Source organism: Pseudovirgaria hyperparasitica (assembly GCF_010093815.1).
Source record: "Pseudovirgaria hyperparasitica strain CBS 121739 unplaced genomic scaffold EJ05scaffold_1, whole genome shotgun sequence".
In the NCBI taxonomy this organism is placed as follows: domain Eukaryota; kingdom Fungi; phylum Ascomycota; class Dothideomycetes; order Acrospermales; family Acrospermaceae; genus Pseudovirgaria; species Pseudovirgaria hyperparasitica.
The window spans coordinates 2168118-2185166 of NW_022985549.1; the positions used below are offsets into that span (position 1 = coordinate 2168118).

At 51.1% G+C, this 17049-nt stretch overlaps 10 protein-coding genes across 10 annotated transcripts; 3 read left to right on the forward strand and 7 right to left on the reverse strand.

Annotated features, from left to right (window-relative positions):
• Positions 1 to 164: 164 nt before the first annotated feature.
• Positions 165 to 1899, reverse strand: EJ05DRAFT_28403 (uncharacterized protein). The gene has a single exon (XM_033740471.1). It carries the CDS (start codon positions 1761 to 1763, stop codon positions 384 to 386), a length of 1380 nt encoding a protein of 459 aa, XP_033605623.1. The 5' UTR covers positions 1764 to 1899; the 3' UTR covers positions 165 to 383.
• Positions 1900 to 1969: 70 nt separating this feature from the next.
• Positions 1970 to 2526, reverse strand: EJ05DRAFT_506791 (uncharacterized protein). Its single transcript, XM_033747860.1, has one exon. It carries the CDS (start codon positions 2426 to 2428, stop codon positions 2036 to 2038), a length of 393 nt encoding a protein of 130 aa, XP_033605624.1. The 5' UTR covers positions 2429 to 2526; the 3' UTR covers positions 1970 to 2035.
• A 134-nt stretch (positions 2527 to 2660) lies between these two features.
• EJ05DRAFT_472093 (uncharacterized protein) lies at positions 2661 to 3310 on the reverse strand. Its single transcript, XM_033743109.1, has one exon. It carries the CDS (start codon positions 3251 to 3253, stop codon positions 3068 to 3070), a length of 186 nt encoding a protein of 61 aa, XP_033605625.1. The 5' UTR covers positions 3254 to 3310; the 3' UTR covers positions 2661 to 3067.
• Positions 3311 to 3772: 462 nt separating this feature from the next.
• EJ05DRAFT_472094 (uncharacterized protein) lies at positions 3773 to 5092 on the forward strand. Its single transcript, XM_033743110.1, has one exon. The coding sequence runs from the start codon at positions 4180 to 4182 to the stop codon at positions 4765 to 4767; it is 588 nt and encodes a 195-aa protein (XP_033605626.1). The 5' UTR covers positions 3773 to 4179; the 3' UTR covers positions 4768 to 5092.
• On the reverse strand, positions 4827 to 7227 carry EJ05DRAFT_28408 (MFS general substrate transporter). The gene is made up of 3 exons (XM_033740472.1): positions 6318 to 7227; positions 5663 to 6268; positions 4827 to 5526 (listed from the first exon to the last, which is right to left on the reverse strand). The coding sequence occupies exons 1-3, from the start codon at positions 6790 to 6792 to the stop codon at positions 4886 to 4888; spliced, it is 1722 nt and encodes a 573-aa protein (XP_033605627.1). The 5' UTR covers positions 6793 to 7227; the 3' UTR covers positions 4827 to 4885.
• A 169-nt stretch (positions 7228 to 7396) lies between these two features.
• EJ05DRAFT_482006 (syntaxin) lies at positions 7397 to 8579 on the forward strand (the record flags this gene model as incomplete). The annotated part of the gene is made up of 3 exons (XM_033745132.1): positions 7397 to 7513; positions 7568 to 8280; positions 8339 to 8579. 3 exons carry the CDS (start codon positions 7397 to 7399, stop codon positions 8577 to 8579), a joined length of 1071 nt encoding a protein of 356 aa, XP_033605628.1.
• Positions 8580 to 9378: 799 nt separating this feature from the next.
• Positions 9379 to 11443, reverse strand: EJ05DRAFT_28454 (UPF0187-domain-containing protein). Its single transcript, XM_033740473.1, has 4 exons — positions 10888 to 11443; positions 10624 to 10834; positions 10112 to 10560; positions 9379 to 10064 (listed from the first exon to the last, which is right to left on the reverse strand). The coding sequence occupies exons 1-4, from the start codon at positions 11264 to 11266 to the stop codon at positions 9610 to 9612; spliced, it is 1494 nt and encodes a 497-aa protein (XP_033605629.1). The 5' UTR covers positions 11267 to 11443; the 3' UTR covers positions 9379 to 9609.
• Positions 11444 to 12228: 785 nt separating this feature from the next.
• EJ05DRAFT_28502 (nucleolar GTP-binding protein) lies at positions 12229 to 14994 on the reverse strand. Its single transcript, XM_033740475.1, has 4 exons — positions 14369 to 14994; positions 14208 to 14309; positions 12450 to 14146; positions 12229 to 12393 (listed from the first exon to the last, which is right to left on the reverse strand). Exons 1-4 carry the CDS (start codon positions 14496 to 14498, stop codon positions 12352 to 12354), a joined length of 1971 nt encoding a protein of 656 aa, XP_033605630.1. The 5' UTR covers positions 14499 to 14994; the 3' UTR covers positions 12229 to 12351.
• EJ05DRAFT_433884 (orotate phosphoribosyltransferase) lies at positions 14716 to 15411 on the forward strand (the record flags this gene model as incomplete). The annotated part of the gene is made up of 1 exon (XM_033741624.1): positions 14716 to 15411. One exon carries the CDS (start codon positions 14716 to 14718, stop codon positions 15409 to 15411), a length of 696 nt encoding a protein of 231 aa, XP_033605631.1.
• Positions 15412 to 15996: 585 nt separating this feature from the next.
• Positions 15997 to 16778, reverse strand: EJ05DRAFT_482010 (putative mitochondrial import inner membrane translocase subunit TIM23; the record flags this gene model as incomplete). The annotated part of the gene is made up of 3 exons (XM_033745133.1): positions 15997 to 16190; positions 16253 to 16722; positions 16771 to 16778. 3 exons carry the CDS (start codon positions 16776 to 16778, stop codon positions 15997 to 15999), a joined length of 672 nt encoding a protein of 223 aa, XP_033605632.1.
• Between the last annotated feature and the right edge of the window lie 271 nt (positions 16779 to 17049).

Consider the following 17049-nt stretch of genomic DNA (forward strand, 5'->3'; position numbering starts at 1 on the left):
CAGACGGGGAGGTAAAGCGTCTGGCTTGAATTTTTGTACAATTAATCAAAGACACAAAAAGTTGCGGCGGCTCTTGGGAGGTTTCAGGAGGGGCTGTAGAGGGTCCAGGCATTGGAGTTTGCGCATAGAGGGTGCTCGAGCATATCATACACGTATACACACACGCATCCGCTTTCTCTGCTCATAGTGTGGTTTTTTCTTCTTCTTCAACGAAGGCAGGATGTATACCTGGTGGATGGTGGATTGTCGTGATTGGGAGAGATGAAGCCTACGGCGCGATTCTTTGATCTTCTCCTCGCATTCAGTTCTATCCCATACAGAGGAAGAACCTAGTAGGGTGTGTTATGTAATGTTAAGGGGGGGTGGTTTGAGCGTTGTTTTGCTCATCCGAATATCGACGCTGCTGCTGTTGCTGCCGCCTGTTGCTGCTGCTGCTGCTGGTCTGGTGCTGTACTACGATTACTATGATGCGCAGATGCTGGTGCCACAGCGGTCTGCTCGTGAGACGTGTCGTCTTGAAGGCCCCCTATCCCGTCGCACGTCGTACGCTTCTCATCATCCACATCCACATCCACATCCACACCAAGCCCCCTCAGTCCCACCCTCCTCTCCTCCTCCTCCTTCTTCTTCTCCTCCTCCTCCTCCGCCCTCTCCCGCACCACAGCCTCCACCCTCCTCCTCTCCATGCCCCTCACCCACTCCAGATCCCGCAAATGCTGATCCGCAGGCCAATACCGCCACTGCCGCGCCTCCGCCTTCCACGCCCGATTCGGCAAATACGCCTGCAGCGAGTAATACCGATCGCGCTCATAGGGGAACTCAAACGACGGCCTGCCCGGCCGCGCACAGAACGCATCCGTGCCAGCCGCGACATCGGCCTCGCACAGCCCGTACGGCGGACGCAGTGCGGCGCCGCGCTCGCGGATCATGAAGATTATGGTCGCGAGGTGGCGCTGCAGGATGAGCGCGTAGAGGAGCGGGGATGAGAGTGCGGCGCGCACGAGGCGCGCGTTTGCGGCGACGAGGGTCTTGTTCCATGAGGGATTCGTGCCGCGCGGGAGTAAGGGGGGGATGTTGGTGAGGTGGGAGTGGGTGCGCCAGTGGGCGAGGTCGACGAGGGTGCAGAGGTTGTTCCAGGCGAGGATGCAGGTTGTGCAGCTGCAGATGAGGCGCGGGTTGTAGTGCTCGATGTGGGGGAAGGTGGTTTTGTGGAGGTCGAGGGTGCCGGATGCGTCGCGGGCGAGGAGGACGGCGTGGAGGGTTGGGTCGACTCGGGCGAGGAGGACGGGGCGTGGGAAGCATTTTGTGAGGATCGGGTAGCGGGTTTCGAGGATTTGGCGCGCGAGGCTGGAGGCGTGGTGGGTGGTGAGGGCGTGGGCGTGTTTGGAGACGCGCGTGTAGGTTAGGATGTCGGATGGGAGGAGGTGGGTGAGGATGGCGCAGAGGATCTCGGGGGGTAGGGTTTGGAGATTGGGTTTTGCGGCTGCTTTTTGCGATTTTTGGGATTGTTTCTTGTGCAGGCGTGCTAGTTTTTTGGAGTGTAGTGTTAGGGGTTTGGTCGTGTCGTTTAGAGGCTCGTCGTTGTCGTCGTTGTCGTCGTTGTCGTCGTTGTCGTCGTTGTCGTCGTTGTCGTCGTTGTCGTCGTTGTCGTTGTCGTCGTTGTCGTCGTTGTCGTCGTTGTTGTCGTCCTCGATGACCGTTTTCCGTGCTCTTCGCGACTGTTTTGTCTTCAGTGTGTCTCTGGATACGGGTGGCGGGTTCATTGTTCTTTGACTCTACCACTGCGAAGTGGAAGTGTGGAGTAGAAGATGCAATTCACGCTGAGTTTTTTAAGTATGAGAGCGTGGACATTTCCTATGGCGGTGTTGAAGTTGAGGGACCGCTTCAGCTAGGCTGACGTCATCACGTACTTAGCCGCTTGATTGTATCTTTGAGGTCTCAAATTCTGATACATATTGTCCACATTTCTACCACATAGGGCTATGCAAGAGAGTATGTCTTCTGGACCAAACGGTGCGAGTGAGAGTGATGCAACTCAGTCCTTGCGCAAAGCGTCTCTTGACTCCCACCACGGCGTTCCCTCTGCTTCATCATCACCACCCTCTTCCACCACGCCTCTATTCGTCCACCAACCATGAATCCAGCGTGCATACGTATACGTTTCTGCAGTTCCAACGACCGAGAGCGCAGCGATGAGAAAGTATTTTGTGCCTCTCGTTGCGCCCAAATCCTCTAGGCTGAACTTTGGCTGGTTTGTGCTGCCTTGTCCAGGGCTGGACGGGTTTGCTTGTGCCAATGTATTGCACCAAGTCGTTGCGAATGACGAAACCTGGAGTTTGGAATGCACATGACAACGTAGATTTGCTCGTGCTAAGTGCAGCTTGGTCGGAGACTGTGCCGAGAAGTGTCTAGCAAAAAGATTTGACATGGCGGAGAATTGACAAAATGGATATATGGTTAACAGCACCAACTCAGCTCGAGTGGTCGCGAGCTATATAGCGAATATATGTATGTACTCTCGCAAAGTCTACCAAAATGACACATATCTTACAGTCATACTTTCATTTCCGCGTATAAGTTCTTGGCAAGTTCGCACGAGACTTTTGGCCCCCCTTTCGATCATTATATTCCGTTCTAATTACCTTACACTCCCCATCTCACTGATATTATTAGACGGCAATTCTCTGCTTGGTGGAACCCCGCTGACTTCTGAGACTGGTGCTGAGTACCTATTGTGCTGATAAGTGGGCGGATAGTCATCCTGTGGTGTTGCCTTATAGCTGTAGCCGGTGTATTGAGTTCCCTGCGGCATTGGCGAGTTGTTGGCTCCATCAATGAAGGTTGCCGGTTTCGATGCCTCGAAAGCTGGCTGGTACTGGTCGGCAGCTCTTCTCCTACGGCGGCGTTGGATGAAACAGCATGCTACCGTGGCCAGGAATAGTGGGATTCCCACACCCAGCCCTACTGCCAGACCGATGATGACCTTTCTTGTTGTATCGACGGTCTTCTTGGCAGAGTTATAGTTTCTGGTGAAGTCGCTGTCCGCCGACGCGCTGTCAACGCTGGACTAAGACGAAGGGAAGGAGAAGGAGGTGAATGTTGTTTGTCTAGGTCGGATCCGGCTGGGTTCTGAATGCACAGCATCGGCGCCTATCATCACTCGTGGAGTCGCCAGGCATGTTTGGACTAAGAAGAGCAGGAAGAATACTGTATAGAGTGTGCTGGACAGAGAGAAGCGTGTAAAGAGACTCATTTTGAAAGCGAGTATCGTTGAGGTGAGCATTATTACCGGTCGAAGGATATAGACACCTTTATAGATTATAAACTACCATGGCGAAGTCTAGTCCTGGTGAGATTGTTACATTCTAGCGCACGCTATGTTCACGTGTCAAGCCAATTATAACTCTTGCGAGGCCGAATGTAGTTTAACATTTGGAGTCGTGGCTGTGAAGACTGGCAGAGATCATCGACCCACTACGTCATTTGCCTGTATACATCGATACTGAAATAGTCCAGGGTGTGGCTGAGTGGAAAGATGCCGAGCAAGTCGACGGGCGATGCAGTAAAAATTGCATGATTGGACGAGAATGATATAATCAGATGGAGAGGAAGGACGGCCAACCCGAAAGCGAGATGATGTTTTGGCCCCCATCTACAACATCACCCTCTTCTACCTCGATTAGGCAAGTCTTAGTCTTGGCAGCTTCGGTAGCTATTTGGCCTAAGGCAGACACAGCCCAGCCTCCGAGGTACGTCTGCCACAGATAATTATCTGCTACCGGTCGCGTATCATCAGTTCCCCTATCCACTCCATCATTCTGCAACGCATGTTTGAGAGATGTGGCCTTATAACGATTGCCTGAAACCATCCATTCCGTGGTAGAGCATCACGTTGGTCTGTCTACGACTGCCGAACATATCCATTTAAGCTCCTGTCTTCTCTCCAACAGACTTGGCCGCGACGTGGAATCCTTCCCAAACCTGTCATGCGACCATGCGCAAATATTGCACAGTGTATGAACGAGAGACATGGCTGAGTATGTCACTCGATGGGGCGGCCCTCGTTGCTGTTGGGATAGAAGAGAAGCAGTCATTCCATCAGATTCTTGATTCGTGTCCGCAGGTCGTTCTTTATATATCAAAGTCATTCTTCACATGTTATCATTCCAAGCCAGAACCATGAGACTTGCAATCGTCTTAACCGCTCTGGCCATCACCGTGGCCGCCATTCCTGCTCCTCGGCGAGGTCGTCCTCTTCTGTTCAATGACTTCGGAACTACTGCTCCTCCACAGAATACACCGCCCGTGGGTGTAGATAATCCACAGAACGGTGTAGACGCCCAGGATACAAACAACGATGCGAATGCCCAAAACGCAGCCGCGAACGACCAGCAGCCCCCTAAAAACAACAACAATGGAGGAGGCACAATCGATCTGGCACTCATCCCGGACTTCGGCATAACCGCCGGAAATCCGCTTCCTGGTACCAGCGACTGCATCGGCTCAGTGCCCGGTGTGCCCATACCGTGCACATGTCCACCCTCAAAAGAAGCCTTCGCCGCCAAGTTACAGGAGTTTTTGGCCGCGGGCCAGACGCCCGCCGGCGCGGCGGTCAGCTTTCCGGCAGGGAATAGTAAACAGGACCAGATTGTCAGAATTGATACGGCACTGGTAACGCTGCAGAGTTTTACCGGGCAGCCTGGAGTGGGATGTCCGGCGAGCAGTACGACGCTGTTGGAGCAGAAAAGAGCTTTGCAGCAGGGGTGAAGGTTGAATAGTCTCTATGGACATTAAGAACCTTTAGATTGTCTAGTGGATTGGGGTGAGGCTTATTGGCGCTACGATATATCCTTTTGTCATGATGGTTTCTGATATTCTATGCCTTCTACTTTTCCCCTTGTTCGTTATCCTCTTTTTCTTTCTGTTCTATCCGTAGGCGTCTTGCTTCTCTCCATTGTGGTCCAAACTTCGGTAGCAGCAATAAAATCGGGCTTGTGGCAAACAGCACAAGCGAAACAAATGTAAAACACCACCCTCGTCCCATCTTCTCTATCATCTCAATGATAATGGCTGCACCACCCGCGCCGACAAGGCATCGTACCAGATTATTAGCTGCCGTGGCAGTCGCTGGACTCTGCGGATACAGATCAATCAACAACACACTCATCACATTGAACGCCCCCGTCTGACACATGCCCATCAGGAACTGCAACACCAATGAGATTGCAAGATGCGCTTCTACTTGGAGCACCCAGCCGTATACCAAGAACATCGTGTTACCAACGATGAATAATGGCCATGCGACTTGTATGCGGGTACGCTCGATTGGGAAATTCTTAAGGTCGTCGCCGCGTTTACGGTCGATTGGGAATCCAATTTTGGCGGCTATGCGCCGATAATTACAGTCCATGGCGCGGCCACTTATAAGCGGGGCGATGAGGGAGCCCATGCCGTACGGGAGGAAGCAGAGGCCGATCTGGAGGTTGTCGAAGCCATAGATGGTCTCGAAGAGATATGGCGTGGAGCCTGTGGCTGTTAGCCTCGCAAGTACGTTTGTTAGGGTAATAGGACAGCAGGATATTCCGGTGATTGATTAGAGAAGGAAGACATGGCCGGAACTTGATCGAACAGTAAATTTCTAAACAATAAGGTGCCGACTTACCGACGATACAGTAGCATGATGTGTATATCAAAGAGTTCACGATCAAAAGCATGCAGACATCCTTCTCTACGATAACTTTAAGCGTGTTCAGGGGATTTGGCCAACGCAGCTTCCGTTTGCTAGCGAGACGAGCTTGCGCCTGGCGTAGAGTCTCTCGTGATGTAGTTCGTTCAAGTTCGTTTGTGTCTCTGGCCACCCTGCGAACTTGAAGATAGTTCAAGAGAGACATGTTCCAACCCTGTGGAGGAATGCTACCGTTGCCTACAACGTTATGTGCTGTCTCCGGAAATGTTATAAGGAAGGGAATGAGGTAGGCTCCAGCAAGGATGATGAGAAAAAAGAAGATCCAACGCCAACCAAGATATTGAGCAAAGATACCACCTAGAACAGGTCCGAGAGCCGGAGCGATCATTGGTCCACTGGTCACCCAGCCCATCCAAACACCACGTTCTGCGCTGGTTGCAATGTCTGCTACGACACCGCTCCCCATGGCAATGGTTCCGCTCGAGCCAGTACTTTGGAGACATCGAAGGACCAGAAGAGCCGCAAATGAATTCTGAAGGGCCAAGCCTATGTTGGCACCTATGTATATAATGAAACCAAGCACTAAGTGAGTCAGTAACTTGAAAGTCCTCAGGGTTGATTTAATGCAGACCGTAAGCAGGACGTCTTCCGGCACTATCAGCGAGATCTCCAAATATAGTCGGTGCCAGCCCCTGGAATATCATGTATGTAGTGAGTGTGAGATTTATCAGAGCAGCCGAAACCTTGTAGTCCTCGGTAAGCGTATTCAGCGCTGGAAAATATATATTGGCCGATAGTGGCGAGAATAAACCGGCGAGAGCTGTCATGAAAACAATGAATTGTTTCTGCCCAAGAGTGAACACTGAGTATATTGGTGCTTCTGATCGTACTGACGGGGCGGCTTCGATGTCAGCGCCATGTTCTTCTTTGTCGGAGCTCGCAGCTTGGTCCTGAAGGCTCGTGGTTGAGGAAGGCGATGAACTTGATATGTCTAACTCCTTTGACTTCTCTCCGATTGATCTTTCTGTGTTAATCATGGCGATCACGCCATTTGGCGCCACTGGCAAAGCTTTTGCCATCTCAGCGTCATTGACATGGAGAGTCATGATTTTCCACTGTATTTTGCTAGAATATCAAGCATGAAGAAACCAGAGGGAGTAAGAAACGGGTTTATGAAATGTCGAAAAAGGGTTTCCACCCTGCATGCACATGATGATGACTTGCGGTAGCCTGATGAGAACGGACTGTTATCTGTGCAATGTCGTCTAACCGTTTAAGAGGCATTCTCCACTGCGGTAGGTAAGGCCACCATCGAAAAATTGGTGAAGCATCTCCACTACCTCGTTTCCGTACCGGTAAAGGGCCGTGGTAAGGTGGTGATCAACAGGGGCGAATGGCATGTCCGAAAGTGAGTCACGTAGTAAAAGATATATTAAGTTCAGATCCAATGTAGAAAGGTAGCCACGAAACGGCACAAAAGCCGATCATAAATTAAAGTTCAATGCGGGGTCAGGATCAGGGTTGTATAAATGGAGGTCAGCGGAACCGGAATGTCTTGTTATGCTATGTACCATGAACTATCATCTATGAATGGATAAATGATCAGCCACACGTGGCGCTCCTCAAGTGTGGCTGAATCCGTGCTGTCAACTTTCCACTCCGATGTCATTGCGCCCACACACACCATGCCAAACACATGAACTCTCCAGTATGGACCTTGTGCCCCAATTCAATGAGCTCCTCGTCAAACACAACAGCAAGCCCATTGAACTCTATGTATTCAAGCTGCGCAATGTCGACGCCTTCCTTCAGGAGGCATATACCATAGTACGTCACACAGAACCCGCCCAAGTAGGGACCTGATATACTCAACGTCACCAGAACAAACGCATATCAGAGCTCACAACCTATCTCCGCTCCATACGCCAAGCCTACCTCTCTGTTCAGCCTCCATCCCGCCGCAAACAAGTCTTAAGCACTCAGAGCAATGATGCAGACCGACGGCACCTCACCGACGCCCAACGCGCCTCCATAGACGCCGACGCAAAGCAACTGCTCCGCGAGCTCAACACCGCCGTTAGCAATCTCTCCGAGGCCGAATCTGTGCGTCAATCCACAGACTCTGCGGTCGCAATCAAGAAGCGTGCTCGACAAGGTCTCGGAGCACTGGGACGATGGGCGGCGGGAGGGGCCGTTACCGCGAAGAGTCCTGCGGAGCTCGAGATCGAGGCGAAAGCCAACACGATAAAGATGCATCGCGAGAGTGTGATTTGGTATCTTCAAAGAAAACTGGAGGCGTGTGGGCGGTTGCAGGGCGAGATGATGGACATTCGCATCACACGGGAGGTGGAGAAGAGCAAAAGCGCTTTGTACAAGGCACGGGGCGGTATGGCCATGCAGGAAGACACTTCTCCCATCAATGGCTTCGGAGAGACGAAGGAATATAGCACCAATTATCTTGCCTCGAAAGCTGCGCTGGATGATGACCAGCGGCAAGAGCTCGAGCAACAGTTAAGTCCAGAGCAACTGCAGCTATTCGCACAAGAAAACCAAGACATGCTGAAGCACTATGAGGATACATTAGACCAAGTCAGGTAAGCCCAATGGCTCCCATTATCCCCCCCCAAGCACCAGTACTCATACCCCCCCTAGAACCGCCGAGAAGTCCCTCCTCGAAATATCCGAACTGCAAAGCACACTCGTCGGCAACCTCGCCATGCAACAAGAGCACATCGACCTCCTCATCCAAGACTCCCACCAAACAGAAGAAAACATAGGTGGCGGCAACAAAGAGCTGAAGCGAGCAGCGGAAAGGAAAAGCACAGCGCAGATGGTATTCTATGGGACCATGGCATTCTGCGCCACACTTGTCGTATGGGATCTCCTGATATGACCCCATCCATACACAATGGACTGGGTGCCACATTCACATTCGCACATTCACAGCACAAAAATACATATGTCAGCCATCCTCTCCTTCCTCTACGAGCCGTGATTGCGTGCTTTTCGGCATTTCCGACCTCACGCCGCAGAGCTACATGCCACATGTTCTCAAGCCCGTAGCCTTAACCCCCCTCCTTTCATCACTCGTCGTCAAATACCGATTTCCCAAGTACCTCTCTCCGAATCCCACCTCCTGAAAGCCCGCACGTAAATTACATATACAGCTTCTCCGCTGCCGTCATACTCTAATGATATCTGCGATGAACATCATCCGACTCTGTTCTTCCTGCTCTTCCTACCCGGCCTTCTCCCCGTTCCCGCTTTTTTATAATTTCCTTACTTGCACTCAACACTAACACCAGCCCTAGCTTGCTGAAGTTGCCTGCAATCATCTGCATAGTCGCGTCGGGCTGTTGGGTGGAGGAGTGGTGACCGATGGAATTTGTAGTCGAGGTCGAGTACTGGAGTAGAGATGGAGAGTAGACGTGCGACTATGTAGGGAAGGGCAGACGACTCCATACGTATATATATACACGCAACCTACAGCGAAAATTGGATTGTGAGATATAGTGAGTAGCGTTCAAGGGGCGTCTAGGATAGCACGCGAAGAAAGTGCACAGGATTCTGTCTAGTGACTCGGGAGATAGATCGCTTTGCTATCAATCAGTGCTTTGCTATATAGAATTACAAAAGGATTTTAGTGTGCGTGTAATTGAAGCAGCCGGGTAATGGTAAGGGTCATGATACCACAAGATCGCAAGCGCCTCCGCGGAAATGCCGATCCGAAACTCCTGGCAGATTAAGAGAAACAATTTTCTTTTCGGACTCTTGTACAGAGATTATGACAATCAGTCATACTATGTGATGTGATATATTAGCCTTTGTGACGACATCTTGGTCCCGATCGAACGCGGTATCAGCCGTTTTGAAGATCGGTAGACTATTATGCTGTCGCTGTGCTAATCCGCAAGAATCTTTCTTCAGACTTCGTTATGGGTTGGGGCGGCTTGTGCGGCGATGTGTCCGTCATCGTCCGAGTCGCTCGTGCGTTGGTTGTAGACGCTCTTCCGTGTCTTCAGATTTGCGTTCGCCTTGGTCATGAGTGCCTCACGTATCTCTTCTTTTGACCTAGTCGACCAAGTGCTCGAGCCCTTGTCGCTCAGAGGCCATAATATCAGGTTGTCGATGGCACCAATGAAGTCAACCGGCTTTGGAGGTGGTGCAGCCGTGATGATGTCGATATCTTCTGCGATCTCGTTGCAGAAGTCGTCGAGGGGTAAGTCGTTCACATCGCTACCGAATGGATTCTCGATCTCACGACCAATCATGGCGAGACCGAGGATGATGTACGCCGAGAAAATGCATCCAGGAATTGTAACCCACTTAAGTTTGGCCCAGAGTTGGAATGGCAAACATAGAACGTACACCCATGTAACTGCAGCTTTGTTAGACCAGTTGAGGGATAGAGACGGGATAACTTACTCTGTGAGATGCAAATATTGTAAGCCAGAGGCATGGGAGTATTGAGGACACGTTCACAGCCCGTCATCACCTCATTCATGGCGACAATACTGTTGATTACAATGGTCTGGTGGCCAGGAACCGGCAGTGTTCCGTTCTCGATCAGGGATTCGTTGTAAGCAGTCAAATATTTAAGGACCTCTAGTGGTAAGTTGCCGATCGGCTTCTTCGCATTTGCACGCTTGATATACTTGCGTGGGTTGGACTCAGCGAAAGAGATACCCAGGTATTCACCAGTGGCCTTCCATGGGGTCTTCTGTTTGGGCATAGGTATGGTTTCTTCGGCCGCTTTAGCGAATGAATCGATGTATCCAACCAGACCTCGTAGATCCTCATGGTGAATGCCAGGCTCGAACCGCAGCTTGTGCTTCAGAGAGACGGCGAATGCATTGATAAGATTCAGCGCAGTTCTACGAGTCTGTCAGGATCCAGGTGTGCGAGAGTTGACTACCAGAAGGAATCAATTGACTTACAGCTTGCCAAGAAGATCCTGCTTTCCTTCCTCGCCCGGGCGTTCTTTCCCATTTACCCAGTAGACACGAGAAAGGTTCTGTGCAGTGAACTGGAGCTGAGCCCAGTATTTGCGACCTTCAGTGAAACGCTCATACGCAGTTGACGAACGGAAAGATAGCCCCAAACCAACAACGAAACCGAGCACTGTCAAAAGCAAAGAGTCCACGGTGACTGGTTGAAACGTCAGCTCGTCTCCGGAGGATTTCTCGAACTGAGTTACGTACGTGGGTAAACATAGTGACTAATGAGGGTAATGGCGGTCGACCATCCAGCAATGAAGGTCAGCGGTAGAATCATCTTTGGCAAGATGCTGCCATGTAGACGCATGAAAAATGGCCACTTCGAGTGCTTGGATACATCTCTCGGCCCAACAAAGTAGTCGTCCAAATCGATGCTATTCGTCTTCCGTCTGCGGTTGACATGATGAGCCTGCCACGACATTGGTGACATAGGAGGAGCGAAGCCGGTATGACTCTTTCTTGGGATCTCGGCTGAAACTGGAGACAAGTTGTTCTTCTCGTGCGTGTCGAGACCTTCAATGGTCTGCTTGCCAACGGTGGAAGTAACGCTACCGTCGATGCTGTCCATCGTATGGGAGGTCATTGTGGACTGAAGAGTAGCTAAAGAGCGCGGCTAGAAAAAGGCAAAGGCAGGAAAAGCGAGAGTGTGAAGATGGACAAAGAAGCAGGGCCGCCGGCGACCTGTGATGAACCGTGGAGACAGGGAAGAGAAGCAGGAGGAGGTGAAGAGAAAGAAGATGCAAAAGATGAATTCTCGGGTTCCAACGTTAATATCCTTCCATTGACCTCTCATTCTGATCAAACAAAGCCGACGGCGCCACCAGCTGGCCCTAGCGCAACGTGTGCGCCGTCTGCCGTACTTGGCTGCCTCCTGGGGCGCCCCTTCCTCCGCCAATTACAAGCTGCGTGCCTCCCCAAACAGGCGAAGCTCCCGCTCGGCCACACGATTCTCTCCTGTAGAATTACGCGATGGCATCAAGGGGAAAAAACTAAAATGCGCCTCTTCCCGTTCCTCCTAGGGCGCGCGTCAAACCAGATGCATGATGCATATGCGTCTTGTTGTCTCGCTCTGGTTAATCATCACTAATATCCCGTCCTCCTTGCTTCTCCAACATGTCGGTGTTTCATCTTGCTTATACGTGCCTTTCCCAAATACCAGGGTCGTCCCTACGTGGGACAGCCTCACCTCCATCTTCGCGTCTGTTCCGATTCCCAACATGCAAAGTCGGGACCGCTTGCTTTCGGACCTTCTCCTATACTTGGCTGCATTCTGACTCCAACAACTAATTGGCGCTCGTCGCGCTTTGAGTGACCTCCTAACGCCAGTGGATGAGGGGTCGGCAAATTCTGCTCCCTCAGTAATGCATATTGTTCTATTTTGAAATTGTTGGTGGCCCCCAGGGTACCCACAAGAACAACACATCTAGTCTGCGCAGCCTTTTGTTTAGTTGCCACATGGTACACATACTAATTTCTCAACGGGTATAAAATTCGTATCAATCTACTATCGTCAAGTTGTGCACGAACGAGACGGGTATTGAATGGTAGAGACGACATGGCCGGCCGCAACTGCAGTCTTTCCAACCGTATCGTACTACTCTGACGCCTATACGTAGCCCCACCATCCATTGTGGTGTCAAGTGACAAGCGAAAAACATTACTTTTCTTCTACCTGCGTTGCGTCTTGCCCATACCACGCTTGCCGGCCAACTAGATATGAAGTTAGCATTTTCATCGCGGTACGAGGCCATGGCCGTGGGACTCACAAGATGCTTGGGTCTCGATTCTGGCACGTGCCTATCGGCCTCTCCCTGCCGGGCCATGCGGTTCATCTTCCTCTGACTCAACTTCTGCAGACGATCCGCCATCTCCTTCGCATGTGGATTTCTCACGCCACCCGTGACACCATCATCTCTGCGATTGGTACTCTGGCTACGGCCACGGCTCTTTGCACGCTGGCTTGCGGTCCGCGGTGTGTCAATGTCCATGGCATCCGTGTCTGCTACACTGCGACCACGTGCAACGCTGCGGCCCCGAGACTGTGCGCGTGCACGAGTAGAGATGGCGTCAGTATCGAGTCCAATCTCTGCAAAGTGCGATTGCATCTTGCTAAGTGGTTTCTTGACTGCATGTCGAGGTAAGGCTGCCCTGCCCTTCATATTCTTCTTCAAGCGAGCATCGTTGCGGATGAGCTGGCGTTTGGTCCGGATTGCCTCGGCCTTCTCCGCGATCTCAACATCGGAAGCATCCTCGAGAGAGTCAGACTCGTCATAGTAACCCTCAGCTTCGAGGCGCTCTTCTTCCGCTTCGAGATCGGCAAGCTTCGAGTCGATGTCTGGATCAATAAAGTCATATACATTTTGACCATTGACAACCTCGGGAATCTTGTCGTTCTTCCAGTCATCATCCTCAAGAAGATAGTTCTTCTTGAGATTGATGTTGTACACACCAGCACCACCTTCTTCTTCTTCGATATCTCGCTCGAGTTTGCGTCTGTTGGGGTCTTCCTTGTCATACTTGACACGATTCTTGACAGCGTCGGGGATGTACACTTCTCTGACAATGCCACCCATAGGCTGGGCGACGTGAATGCGACGAAGAAGTTCACCAAGACGCCCAGTGGGCTCACCAGAATTGTTTGTACCTGCCTTGAGCTTCTCAGAATTGCGAATGGCAAGAAGACGGTCACAAGCTGCGTTGCGAACGTTCATAAGGCCCTCGGTAGTGGTGCAGGATAGCTGCAGAATCTCTACCTCCCCAGATTTTTGCATTCCCTGAAGTCTTTCTTGAGTCTCGGCATCCAGATCCTCAGGTTTCATCAGATCGATCTTGTTAATGACGACAAAGACTAATTTATTTGCGAACAGCGGTTTTATCGAGTTGAAGAGATCGATTTGTGCAGACACTGAATATCCACATTGCTCGGAAAGGTCCATGAAATAGAGAATAGCAGATCGTAAGTGCGCAATGGCAGTGATGGACTGCATTTCGATGGTATTCATCTCCTCGAGTGGGTGGTCCAGAATACCGGGTGTGTCAATAGCCTGAAACCGCAGCATCTTGTAGTCAAAATGACCTACGAACAGGCTCTTTGTCGTGAATGCATACGGTTGTACATCCACATCAGCTCTCGAGATCCCCTTCAAGAAGCTTGATTTGCCGACATTTGGGTATCCACAAATTAGCAATGTGCGCGTGTTCGGATCGATAGACGGCAGACGTCCAAGATGCTGCCTCACTTGTTCGAGATAGAGGAGAGGATCTTTCAGGCGTTTGCAAATGGTTGCCATGCGGCCAAGCGCGGCCCGCTTAAGCTGCTTGCATTGGAACAGGTGCTGTCCATACTTGAGCAGCCGCACATAATCTCTTGCCACAGTCTCAATTAGGTGCTTCGCAGTGGACAGTTGACCAAGAGCGATTCGAAAATGATCAGCGTCGTAGAGAGTGTTTAGAAGGTCCTTGTCTGTGTTTTCCGTGTGAGTAATCTCTCCGAATCATTGTAATTATTACTGGGTCTGACGTACGGAAAGGGTGAATATCTTGGAGGCGGGGAAACCCATCGAGAATGGCTGTGAGCTTTTCCGTAAAGGTCTCCGCGGTATATTTGACCTTTCTAGTGTAGAACGCTATTGGAGGCATCAGTACTGTAGCCTGCACCTTTTCCTCATAACATTTTCAACCATACCTCGAATTCTGGTAATCGCGAACCCGGAGCGGATCTGTGTCGGCAAGCGACGCTGGGTCCGACTCAGGACAATATCGAGAAACTCCTGTGATGTCGGCACAGGAGCAATGTCCTTCCACGTTGTCTTCATCTCGCAAACTCGACGGGGTAGGATTCCTGAGGGCGGCGGTTGGCGGTGTGGAAAGAAGCTGCCGGTGGTTTTTCAAACGAGGTCCTATCGATACCGAAAAAAAGTTCTGGCTAGCGTCGAAATCTTGGCAGAGCTGCCACCAGAAGTGAGCATCCCACCACAGGATGAAGTATTCTGTTTCTCTCGTAAACCATTTACTATACGGTTCTGCGACAAGATGGCTCTTGCAGACCACAAAGCCACCTTTATCCAATCCGCCCTTTCCGCAAATGCCCTTTCTTTTGGCACTTTCACCCTCAAATCTGGTCGCACATCTCCTTACTTCTTCAACGCCGGCCTCTTTCATCGAGCCTCCCTCTTCCGCTCGATAAGCCTCGCCTACGCAAACACCCTCGCCTCGCATACTCCAGCGCTCGACTTTGATGTCCTGTTCGGTCCCGCATACAAGGGCATTCCGCTTGCCGCAAGTGTCCTCGACAAACTCGCCGGGCTAGACGAGAAGCGGTATGGTGATGTGAGTTACAGTTTCAACCGCAAGGAGGCCAAAGACCACGGCGAGGGCGGCACGATCGTTGGTGCAGGGCTCAAGGGCAAGAGAGTTGTCATAATTGACGATGTTATCACGGCTGGCACAGCAATTCGCGAGGCGATTGAGATTATCAAAGCGCAAGGGGGCACATTAGTCGGAATTATCGTAGCTTTCGACCGGCAGGAGAAGACACCGGCGAAGGAGGGTGAGGATGAGGTGGCGCCGAGAGGGAGTGCGATTGGGGAGCTCAGTAGGGCGTATGAGATACCGGTATTGAGTATTTTGAATCTCGATGATGTGGTGCAGTACTTAAAGACGCTTGGGACACCAGAGGATTTGAAACGGCTGGAGGAATATCGCGAAAGGTACAGGGCTACTGATTGAGTAAAAGAAGAAAGAGCGGGTGAAAGACGTACTTTGCGTCTGACTCAGACACAAAATATTTCGTCGGATAAGTCTATGATCACGACTGCGGTTGCTGGAGCGAGAACAGGGGGATGACATAGATCATAAATGTGTTGAATAAGGTCAAGACCCAGGACACCAGTTTGTATTGAATGAGAGCGGATTTCACATGTCTCATAGGCCCTTCGAAGGGCTGAATGAGAATAAGTCGATGGTCGAAAAGTTGGAAGAAGTTATCCAACGGTTCGGTAGTCTTCAGGTAATACGATCCTGGTTGACTCTTAGCCATAGGAGCCTGAGCTCAACGAGTCAAAGATAGTAAATCTCTAGTGTTGATACAAAGCATAGGTCATCTATACATGAGAGGAGGGGAGAGCTATAGCCGAGTAACGGCTGGAGTATAGCAAAGCAAATGCGCCGCGCTCCTGACCAAAATGCATCCGACAGCTTGACTATGCATACTGAACAACCATGGTTCGGCAAGTACGTGTATCCTAGATAGTCTTATGAAACCATGTGCGTCCTCTGTGTATCCTTCTTTCATGTCCATTCGACGCTGGGCGATTACTCTTCATTGTCAAAAAAAGTCTTCCGAGTCAACGCCCATGCACCAGCAATGCTTGCGACAATGCCACCGGAAATCAGCATTGGCTTGAGGCCTCGGGTACTCTTGAAAACCATTCCACTGAGGCCCCCTGCAACGATGCTGTTCGCCGCGTCATGGCGTCCGCGTGCATATCCTATCGTGGAGTTGATACCTGATTAATTGTCAGTACCAGGTAAAGAGGCTGGTTGTAAGTCTATTCTTCGTCCAACTCACCATTGTAGACCATAGCAATCACGCCGGCGGAGTTTCCCAGAAAAGGACCCCGTCTCGTTACTGCGTTGAGTACGTAATTCATTCTTAGGCGTGGCGTTGCTGTGACCGGACTTCGATTCCATCCTTCTGCCAAGCCCCACGCACCACCGACTGTGAGTGCTGAGAGATATGTGACGCCGGTTCCGTAGCATAGATCATCACTCCATCCTCGAGATGGCAGCGCGCTACGCGAGCCGGGCAAGTCTGAGAGAACGGAGTCTTCAAGTGTCAAATAGTCTAGAGTATCTTGGTTGACATTGGCGAGAGGATGCAATGAAGCGGCGTCAAACATGAAGCTTGTTGTAGGTGCGGAGATGGTGTCAGACGTGAAGGGGGAAGCGGATGAGGAAGAGGCGTTATCGTCGAAGGTTGAGGTGGGAGTGGTCTGCGTTGTCGGAGAGGTGGACTTCCGCCCAGTGAGAGTATCCCATCTATAACTGGTTAGGCACGAGCGTTTGGCATAATGATTAGATGCCTACATCGTCATGTTGGATGTGGTATGCGACTATAGGAGAGGGGATGTTGAGGATATCAATCGCGGAAAGGTTGGAAGGAGCGAGATCTAGAGCGGCATCCACAAAGTGTTGCAAGGAAGAAGGTAATAGATAACAGCGCGACGAATGAAAGAGGATGAAAGCGCGCGTCAAGGGGGAAGTCTTCTCATCCGGACAGTAATTCAATCAGCCAGACGATGAGTTTTTAGAATCATTGACAAGGATTAGGTTTTTCCGAGGTGGAAGCGTGTAAGGCACAAGTGG

Bases quoted from the DNA above. Each gene is read 5' to 3' on its own strand.
- EJ05DRAFT_28502 (XM_033740475.1), bottom strand. From the start codon at position 14,498: ATGAAGACAACGTGGAAGGACATTGCTCCTGTGCCGACATCACAGGAG. The intron at 14,310-14,368 runs GTATGGTTGAAA...TGCCTCCAATAG, and splicing joins CGCGATTACCAGAATTCGAG to CGTTCTACACTAGAAAGGTC. The intron at 14,147-14,207 runs GTACGTCAGACC...CGGAAAACACAG, and splicing joins CCAAGATATTCACCCTTTCC to ACAAGGACCTTCTAAACACT.
- EJ05DRAFT_28403 (XM_033740471.1), bottom strand. From the start codon at position 1,763: ATGAACCCGCCACCCGTATCCAGAGACACACTGAAGACAAAACAGTCG.
- EJ05DRAFT_472093 (XM_033743109.1), bottom strand. From the start codon at position 3,253: ATGAGTCTCTTTACACGCTTCTCTCTGTCCAGCACACTCTATACAGTA.
- EJ05DRAFT_506791 (XM_033747860.1), bottom strand. From the start codon at position 2,428: ATGTCAAATCTTTTTGCTAGACACTTCTCGGCACAGTCTCCGACCAAG.
- EJ05DRAFT_28454 (XM_033740473.1), bottom strand. From the start codon at position 11,266: ATGACCTCCCATACGATGGACAGCATCGACGGTAGCGTTACTTCCACC. The intron at 10,561-10,623 runs GTAAGTCAATTG...ACAGACTCGTAG, and splicing joins CAGGATCTTCTTGGCAAGCT to AACTGCGCTGAATCTTATCA. The intron at 10,065-10,111 runs GTAAGTTATCCC...ACAAAGCTGCAG, and splicing joins CAATATTTGCATCTCACAGA to TTACATGGGTGTACGTTCTA.
- EJ05DRAFT_472094 (XM_033743110.1), top strand. From the start codon at position 4,180: ATGAGACTTGCAATCGTCTTAACCGCTCTGGCCATCACCGTGGCCGCC.
- EJ05DRAFT_28408 (XM_033740472.1), bottom strand. From the start codon at position 6,792: ATGACTCTCCATGTCAATGACGCTGAGATGGCAAAAGCTTTGCCAGTG. The intron at 6,269-6,317 runs GTCTGCATTAAA...TGACTCACTTAG, and splicing joins CGGAAGACGTCCTGCTTACG to TGCTTGGTTTCATTATATAC. The intron at 5,527-5,662 runs GTAAGTCGGCAC...TAACAGCCACAG, and splicing joins ATCATGCTACTGTATCGTCG to GCTCCACGCCATATCTCTTC.